General features: G+C 38.0%; 1 protein-coding gene across 1 annotated transcript in view; it reads left to right on the forward strand.

Annotated features, from left to right (window-relative positions):
• The window catches only part of LOC127626889 (disintegrin and metalloproteinase domain-containing protein 12-like), a 143,932-nt gene extending 135,692 nt beyond the window's left edge, over nucleotides 1-8,240 (forward strand). Inside the window, exons 21-23 of the mRNA XM_052102993.1 lie at nucleotides 1,390-1,641; nucleotides 5,934-6,091; nucleotides 8,101-8,240. Of these exons, the coding sequence (XP_051958953.1) occupies nucleotides 1,390-1,641; nucleotides 5,934-6,091; nucleotides 8,101-8,170 (480 nt within the window). The 3' untranslated portion in view covers nucleotides 8,171-8,240. The remainder of the gene's footprint in view (nucleotides 1-1,389; nucleotides 1,642-5,933; nucleotides 6,092-8,100) is intronic.
• The last annotated feature ends 2,008 nt before the right edge of the window (nucleotides 8,241-10,248 follow it).

Genomic DNA, 10,248 nt, shown 5'->3' on the forward strand with positions numbered 1-10,248 from the left:
AAAATGCAGCGCAGTTTTATTCATAATAGTCGAACAGTGCCGTCAGATTTAGTGTCGTCTTGAGAGGCGGAGCCTTCATTTTACTCTGAACTCTTCCAGCGATTTTACAGAGATTAAAGCTGCAGGAACCTCATTTATTATTCAATCATCTTCAGATTTGAAACGTGACTTCTTTAGACTCGTGACTTTGAGAACATTGTATTTCTGGGTTGTCTTGGTGCTTTTATTATTGGTTTTTTAGATTATAAAAACATGTTCAGCACAAAATATTTCCATTACTATAAACTTCAGCTTCTCTAACTTTAAATAATAACAACATATATTAATTCTGAAACTTGGGAAATAAAGCCCAAAGTGTCTTCTTTCAAAAGATACTACAACTGTGTCCAAACACCAAAGGGTCCCGTAAATACAACCATTTAAGGTATGTTGTTTTCATGGCTTGTGCTCAAATAGGGGGTGTGTCAACAGGTTAACAAGTACACTAACTATTGAAAAGCCTTTTTTAGGGGAAAAATTGTTTGGTGTGGTGGAAATGATGCCACAACTGTGGGGCATTGATGATTTTTGAAATATTTAAAGAAATCGTTTTCCAACAATTAATTTTGAAATGGGGTCTTTCACATTTTATTTAGTTACACAGTTTTAAACTTGTAATCATTTATATTTTCATAATGGATTTTCATAGTTTAAATGATACAGGCTTGGTAAAAAGTTTACGATTCAGTTTTAATGTGAACTTCAGATAACAAAAAGAAAAAAGATGAATCTGTTTTAATATAAATCAACCCCAGGGACATTGAAAGTGCAGTTGAGTTGAAGAAACTCCCATAACTAATATATGACATCACTTTTGTTTTGGAACCACAGCTGCATCAATGAGGAATCTCAATTAGGGACAGTATTGAACTTGACAAAGTTTACTGTAATACAACTAATAAATGCAATATGCAAAACGAAGTGACGCAAATTTTGTACTCCTAAAAATGCATGTCACAACGCTCCTTTATCTCGACTCTAAATGTCACTGCAATTGCAGCCCATCTTGCACTCAGAGGTTTGTTTAATAAAAAGCAAAACCTCTTTTTAGATGTCATCCAGGATCTCTGGTCTGTTGTAGAGCAGTGGTTAAAGCTGTGAGATCTGTGTGTAGAGGATGTGTTTAAAGCCCCGTCACTGACCCCTGCTGTGAACTGGACACTCTGTGGTGAGGGAGTTGAACTAGATGAGTGTATCTGTGTGTTTTTTATTAGGCTTGACTGTAGTATTTGGTACTGATAATGCATAACGGTAATAGGACAGAGGATGCAGATCTGTTTGAAGTTAGGCCTGTTGAGGTCGCACACAGATCTTCTTTTGTTCTTGTCACATCTCTCTCTCTCTCTCTAGCCCCAGTCTCCATTGAAGACGGTGGATTCCAGGGTCTCCAGACCATCTCCGTGCCCACCTGTCCACCTCTCTCACCCGCTGCCGTTGACACTTGGCCTGGCATTGAAACCACCACCCCCACCCCATCCTCACACACACTCGTCTCCACCCAGAGCCGCCAAGCCAGCACACATACACTCACACACTTGCGCTCCAGCACCAGGAAATGGCCTCCGTGGCGTGGCTTGCCAGAACGTCTGCAAATTTGCCATGGTAAGTATATCAATTTTGAAAATGGAAACAGCACGTGACAGTCAGGTTCCAGAATTAATCGTTCAACGTTATTTCAACTTTATCTTTTAAAACTAGTGTTTTAATATTGGAGCTCCATGTTAAAACGACACTACCCATGAAACTGAAAAGAAAAAAGCCAGAACTCAGAGAATCGTCATAAGCAAAGTGCGCCAAAGGAGCTCTTCAGAGACTGCCCACTTTCATGGCGCAATCGAGTCGGTCTCCCTACACTCTCAAACTCAGGCCTGGCTCCACAGGGGGGCCTGGGTGGGCCTGGCCCACCCAATCATGAAGTTGGCCCACCTTGAGAACTACACCTACACCCACCCCACCAACTGTTCAGCCCACCTGGAGGGTCCTATGGCCCAACTTACATCTTAAAGCTGCAGCCAGGCCTGAGTCAAACTACTTACATATTTGCATATATCTGAATATTTTGTAATATATTTTAAATATTTTGATACTATGCTTATAATAAACAACTTACGTCTTTCACAAGACTGTGGTTCATTCACGTATGAATGACGTTAAGGACACTGTCTTGCACCTGTGTCTTTTTGTCCGATTTTTAAATAATTTTTTGCTTCAAATCAAAGTATGTAATGTCACGTCAGAGCTGGTTGGATTGGTTCATGAATTACAAATCTTTTATGAAGGATTTTATAAAATCCCCATGGAAGAAATTAATGGTAAAAACACTTCTGGAACCAAGACATAGCTAGAAATAGTAAGTGGGCACAGTTGCGCTCTATAAAGGTCATCAGATTGTCAGAATATATATATGGCAAAGTTTCATATACACTGCCAGTCAAACCTGCTCATTTTTGTTACTATTTCCCAGATTTTAGAATAATAGTAAAGTCATCAAAACTATGAAATTGCACAAATGGAAGTATAGAAATTGTGATGTAAGCAAAAAAAAAATTGATGGATGAACGGACGGATGGACGGATGGTTAGATGGATGGATTGACAGATGGATGGATGGATGGATGGATGGATGGATGGATGGATGGTTGGATGGACAGTTGGATGGATGGTTGGATGGACAGTTGGATGGATGGATGGATGGATGGATGGTTGGATGGATGGATGGATGGATGGATGGATGGATGGATGGATGGATGGATGGATGGATGGATGGATGGATGGATGGATGGTTGGATGGATGGTTGGATGGATGGATGGATGGACGGATGGTTGGATGGACAGTTGGATGGATGGATGGATGGATGGTTGGATGGATGGTTGGATGGTTGGATGGACAGGTGGATGGTTGGATGGATCGGATGGATGGATGGATGGATGGATGGATGGATGGATGGATGGATGGACAGTTGGATGGATGGATGGATGGACGGATGGTTGGATGGACGGACGGATGGTTGGATGGATGGTTGGATGGATGGTTGGACGGACGGACGGATGGATGGACGGATGGTTGGATGGACGGTTGGATGGACAGATGGATGGATGGACAGATGGATGGATGGTTGGATGGACGGATGGTTGGACGGATGGTTGGACGGACGGACGGATGGATGGACGGATGGTTGGATGGATGGATGGATCGGATGGATGGATGAATTGATTCAGGCATTCGGGCATAGTTTGCAAACACTAAATGCAAATAAATGGATACATTGGCTTTTTATTAAAGGGATAGTTCACCCAAAAATTAAATTACATTTATTATTATCAAGAAGATGTTTAAACATAAACATGTTCTCACACCTCAAACATCTGGAAATATACTGGAGTGAAGTCCTCTTCTCTAACCTAGAGATTTATCTTAAGCAATCTTTACCATGTCCTGTCTGTGTTATTTAAATATAACCATCTTAATTACTGTACCAAATTTTTTAAATCCCATAATATCAATAATATCAATGAATAGAATGGAAAATTAAGATAATAATAATGAATAATTCCTTATATTTATATAGCACATTTCTAGGCACTCAAACTGCTTTACAGTTTAGGGGGAATCTCCTCAACCACCCCCAGTGTGCAGCATCTACTTGGATGATTCGACGGCAGCAAGTGCGCCAGTACGGCCACCACACACCAGCTAGGTGAAGAGGAGAGTAGAGTGATGTTGCCAATTAATGGAGGGGGATTATTTGGAGGCCATGATTGAGAAGGGCCAATGGGGGGATTTGGCCAGGACCTACTATCCCTACTTTTTGCAAGAAGTGCCCTGGGATTTATAATGACCACAGAGAGTCAGAACCTTGGTTTAACGTCTAATCCGAAGGATCCGAAAGATGTATTTGATACAGAAGTTAACAGTGCTGGGTAGATCACTTTTGAGTTGTAATCTGGTACTGATTATGGAATCAAATTACAGTCAGTTGTCAGTAATGTAATCTATTGGATTACAGTTTAAAGTAATCTAATCTGATTGCTTTTGGATTACTTCTGACCTAATTCTTGTTTATTTGATGTATCATGTATAAACTTTTATCATTTTGATATAATGTTGCTTACCGGTTAATACATCAAAGGAAACATTAACAATGACTCAATGGATCAAAATATGAGAATTTATATGAGTGTTTATTTTACTCGTAACTATGTGTGTCTGTTTATGAGTTAAATAAAAATAGGCACTTAAAATGTTCTTACACAGACAATTTTGGCATTACAAACCCCATCCATGTGTGGATTAGACCTGTTATATTTGTAAATCAGCTTCATAAAAAACACAGTCTCAAAAATTGACCCAAAAGCACATTAATGTAAATTTGTTAAGCCAAGTGCAAGAGCAATTCGCGAAACTAAAACTAACTTTACCGCAATAATGCAATCGGTTTGGCATTTATGTGTGGATTACTTCAGTGTAATTATGGCTGGTGGCTAGTATCAGGTCTCTGTGTTTAAGTCCACCCAAATTCAAAAGCACTCGGAGATTTACCGAATGTATATCAGCTGTAGGCTGATTAGGAATGAAGAATTAGATGGATGAATAAATGTAATCAGCTAATCCATAAAAGTAACTGTAATCTGAGTACAAGTAATTTAAAATGTAATTGAATCGAATTAAAAGTACTCTGTTTTGTAATCCGATTATGTAATCCAGATTACATTTAATCAGTTACTACCCAGCACTGGATGTTAATTACCCGAGGTCACCTGCTGTCTCAGATACGGGTTTATATATGTGACTGCAGCACAATTTTAATGCTGAATTGCATTAAAACAGCTCGTAGCCAGTCGGCACACTACAATATGATTAATACCACTGTTTGCAAGCAGTATTTGTGGAAGGTAATATCACCCTTACTGCAGTTACCCAGATAAGACCAAACGCCTGCCTGTTCTTTGATAAAGTGAAGCAATTTGTTGATTTGTCCCTTATAAACCTAGCTTGTAAAATGAGAGCATTTCCCTCTTTTATAGAAGACCCTGAAAGATCAAATGGATAAGTAAGGATGTCCTTTCTCAAGGGCAAACAGAAAAACAGCTGAACTGAAATGTTAAAACTTTGCTAATACATCAAAGCAGCTAAAAATAGCCTATATATATTTAGATTAAGTACTAGCACTCTTAAAAATACAGGTTCGTCAATGGTTCTTTGATTTAGCAATAGAACCCTGTTCTTATCAAACACCATTTTTGGCCATTTAGGGTTCTTGTATGGCTATATAGTTCTTTGTGTTTCATTATAGGTTTAGATCAGTGTATCTGTTTTTAAGTCCTTCCCTGATTAAGCTCATCGAAACTTTCCATAAGGGAACCGTTAGAAAGGACACGCATGAGAGTATGTTCATGCAAGATTTATCACGAATTTATCTCCAAAAACCAAGAGAATCTGTCATCAGCAATCATGCAACACTTGAGATGTGATGAGCAAAAAAGAAAGAAGAAAAGACAGAGCGAACTGAAGTGTGAAATCATGTTTGGATCTCTCAGTGAAGTTGAAGAGGGCTTCAGATGATTGAAAGAGGTGCAGATGTTGTGCAGGTAGCAGGTTATCATTACCTCACCTACAAAGAGTAGATTAGGAACACATGTAGACACTCATCACGTGAGCATTACCATGACAGCAGCAGTAAAACTACACACAGAATGAACCTCATGATGTAACAGTAAAGATAGTCTTGCTTTTACTGCCCTCTGGTGCTCTATAGGACAGAACTTTTAAAACATCAAGAGTTGGTCAGAAACTATTTAAGTGTACTATCCCTTTAACCAAAATGCACTTTAAAAAGTTATAAGCGATGTGTGTTTGCATGTGTGCTTCTTTCTGTTTTCCTTTATTGTTCATAGGCGTTGGAGAAGCCCAGTCCACCCCAGAAGCCTCTACCTGCTGATCCGTTGGGTCGGAATGTCCGACTAATGCAGAGTCTGTCTGCTGTCCGACTCCCAGCTCCCATCCCGACCCCAGTCACCCCAAGACACGTCTCTCCTCACCCACATCCCAGAAGGTATGAACACAATCAAATACACCAGCCTGTTTGGCAAGGACAAGCATTTCATACATTGAATTAATGAATACATTTTTTACAATGTTAAATTATTTTTGCATAAATTGCAAATTATTTTCTATAAAAAATATATATAATTAGCTTTTATCGAATAATATAGACAATAAATGTGTTTTAAGAAAGACAGACAAGACAGACAGACAGACAGTTTATATTGATAGATAGTTAGTTAGTTCGTTAGTTAGACAGACACACTCAGTTAGTTAGTTAGTTACATAGACAGACAGACACTTAGATATATAGATAGACAGTTAGTTAGTTAGTCAGACAGACAGACACTTGGGTATATAAACAGACATACTGTATACTGTAGTTATTTAGACAGACACACACAGTTAGTTAGTTAGTTAGTTAGTTCCACAGACAGACAGACAGACACATAGATATATAGACAGACAGTTAGTCAGTTAGTTAGTTAGTTAGTTAGACAGACACACTTAGTTAGTTAGTTAGTTAGACAAACACGCAGTTAGTTAGTTAGACAAACACGCAGTTAGTTAGTTAGCTAGCTAGTTAGTTAGTTAGTTAGTTAGTTAGTTAGTTAGTTAGTTAGACAGACACACGTAGTTAGTTAGTTAGTTAGTTAGCTAGCTAGTTAGTTAGTTAGTTAGTTAGACAGACACACACAGTTAGTTAGTTAGACAAACACGCAGTTAGTTAGTTAGCTAGCTAGTTAGTTAGTTAGTTAGACAAACACGCAGTTAGTTAGTTAGCTAGCTAGTTAGTTAGTTAGTTAGTTAGTTAGACAGACACACGTAGTTAGTTAGTTAGTTAGTTAGTTAGTTAGTTAGTTAGTTAGACAGACACACACAGTTAGTTAGACAAACACGCAGTTAGTTAGTTAGTTAGCTAGCTAGTTAGTTAGTTAGTTAGACAGACACACACAGTTAGCTAGCTAGTTAGTTAGTTAGTTAGTTAGTTAGTTAGACAGACACACACAGTTAGCTAGCTAGTTAGTTAGTTAGTTAGTTTGTTCTTTCGTTAGTTAGGTAGCTAGGCAGATAGTTAGATAGACAGACACACACACACACAATTAGTTAGATAGTTATTTAGTTAGTTAGTTACACAGACAGACACTTAGATATATAGACAGACACAGTTAGCTAGTTAGACAGACAGACACTTGGGTAGTTAAACAGACATACTGTATACTGTAGTTAGTTAGTTAGTTACTTAGTTAGTTAGACAGACCCACGCAGTTAGTTAGTTAGTTAGTTAGTTAGTTAGTTAGTTAGTTAGTTAGTTAGACAGACCCACTAGTTAGTTAGTTAGTTAGTTTGTTCGTTAGTTAGTTAGATAGGCAGATAGTTAGATAGACAGACACACAGACAGACAAGACAGACAGACAGACAGACACAGTTAGCTAGTTAGAGAGACAGACCCTTGGATATATAAACAGACATACTGTATACTTTAGTTAGTTAGTTAGTTAGTTAGACAGACACACACATGCAGTTAGTTAGTTCGTTACACAGACAGACACTTAGATATATAGACAGACAGTTAGTTAGTTAGTTAGTTAGACAGACATTTACAGTTAGTCAGTCAGACAGACAGATTGATAGATAAATAGACAGATAAATAGACAGATAGACAGACAGACAGACAGACAGACAGACAGACAGACAGATAGACAGACAGATAGATAGATAGATAGATAGATAGATAGATAGATAGATAGATAGATAGATAGATAGATAGATAGATAGATAGATAGATAGATAGATAGATAGATTGATTGATTGATTGATTGATTGATTGATTGATTGATTATTTGGGATACCCGTTTTTGAAAACAGTCCATAAAATTATAATTTAAAATTGTGTTTTACAATTCTGTTTGGTGAGGCTAATGGTGCAGCAATCACACACTTTACCTTTGGCTACAGAAAATTACCCAACTCTATTCTTAATCTGTCTTTGTTTTTATAAACCCATCGGACATTCAGGCCTCCCCCTAAACAGCCGCCCACCCTGCCGAAGCCTCACTACACAGCCGGTGTGAAGTACAGCAGCTGAGAGCAAGACAGAAGGGATCTCGTCCCAGGAGAAACAAGATTGTTTGCACTATGAACCTCTGCAGACCGGCAGACACATTAATGTGAGGGGTAACCTTTGACCCCCACGGTGCTTTCCCTCTAAACGGTGCTATGAGTCGACACTCAGGTACATGTCACGCGTTATTTATGATCGTATTTATTTCCGCACAGTGCACTGTGGTCGACACTTTTTAAAAAAAATCGTAGCAATCAGTGGTTGGCCCACATTTACCTGATTATCCTTTCGTTGTTGTTGCTATTGTTGTTGTTTTGACAATATTTTGAAATAATTTAACTGTGTGCCAGCAGATAAAAGAGAAAATGTGTTATCTGTGAAAATCAGCTCCATCATTTGGACACTCTGTTTGGGCTAAACTGGATTGAAAATCATTGAAATTGAAACATTAATTGGGAGTTACACTTTAATATAGATTTTATGTTTCCAAAAATGCAAATGTTTTTCGCAGATCACGTATATATGATGTAATAAGGGCTTTTTGATGTAATATTATGTAGTACCCATTTTTATCATATATTTCATACATACATGATTAAACCAGAGTCAGGATTGTTGCGCTATATTTTAGTGATATAAGGGATGTTCAATGATACCATCAGTGAACTTACATTAAGTATATGAAATACTATGATATAAAGATGAATCTCAAGTAAATTGCTGAGGACACATTTGAACCCAAAGTCAAAAATCTAAAGTTTTAGGACAATTACACGGGTAGTTCACCTACTAATGTATATTCTGTCATCATTCTTTAACACATGTGACTTTCTTTCTTCTGTTGAACACAAAAGATGTTGACAGCCTCAGTCACCATTCACTTTCATTGCATCTTTTTCTATTAATGAAAGGGAATGGTGACTGATGTTCTGCCTCTTAACATCCTTTTCTATAGGTTTTGACAACTACATGTGCACCTGATGTGTTCCACAGAACAAAGACAAATAGGTTTGGAACAACTATCCCTTTAAGAATGTTTTTGGGGACATTATGCCAATTATGCAAAACATTGCAACAGATTATATGCACCAGTCCAGCACAAGTGCACCAGTCCAACTCTCTCAGTTGATTTCATAGCTTGTAAGGAAAATAGAGAGAGGCAGCTGTTGTGTTGCTTTCTTAACCACACATCTTCACATGGAGCGAGACTTTCCACTCATGGTCACATTATGAAAAAGTGATCTGACCATATAAAATAAATCAGTGCGCCAAACCTGTCATGTAGCAGTATTTCCTTAGACGCACTTGTAAAAATTGTTCTGGTGGGGAAATGAATAACCTTTTGGATTATATTTGTACTCTAAAGATTTACTTTTTTACATTTGACCAAAAATGATTGTGGTCGATTAAGAAAAACTGGACGAATCCATCTCTGTCAACAACAATATCTCTTAATATTCTCGTGATCCTCTTTGGTCTCCCTCAAACACATTGTGGTTAGTAGGTTTGTTTGGAAAATGATCATGGGAGATTTGGCAGGATGCAAGAAAACACAGTGCTGCAGGAATAGATCTTCATACTTGATCATGGAAATGCAGCTTTAAAATGTGGTTTAGTGGTGTAATTATGATCATCTCTTTGCACTGACACGAGGGTCCAATATTTGTAATCGCCAAGAGCCACATGTGAAACAAATGGGTTTTGCACTTGGTGAGTAACTTTAGTAGGAACTGCAAAATTATATGTTTTTAATGAAATTGTAATAAAGATAGCAACCAGGGCCCGTATTCAAAGAAAATCTGAAGGCTAAAAGTAGCTCCTAACACAGGAAATTAGGGGCGTGCAAGTTAGGACTTAGTATGAGTATTTGATAAAGCATTTTAATGCTAAAAGGAGCACCTAGAAGATTAGAAGTCGTCCTGAGGACATCTAACTCCCTAAGAGTGTCTTACTAACGATCTGAAGCATGTCTGCTGTCATCAATCCATATTAAAAACAATATATCTATCTGTCTGTCTGTCTGTCTGTCTGTCTATCATCTCACTGTCTGTCTATCTGTCTGTCTGTCTATCATCTCACTGTATGTCTGTCTGTCTGTCTAT

This window comes from Xyrauchen texanus, chromosome 33 (genome assembly GCF_025860055.1).
Source record: "Xyrauchen texanus isolate HMW12.3.18 chromosome 33, RBS_HiC_50CHRs, whole genome shotgun sequence".
In the NCBI taxonomy this organism is placed as follows: domain Eukaryota; kingdom Metazoa; phylum Chordata; class Actinopteri; order Cypriniformes; family Catostomidae; genus Xyrauchen; species Xyrauchen texanus.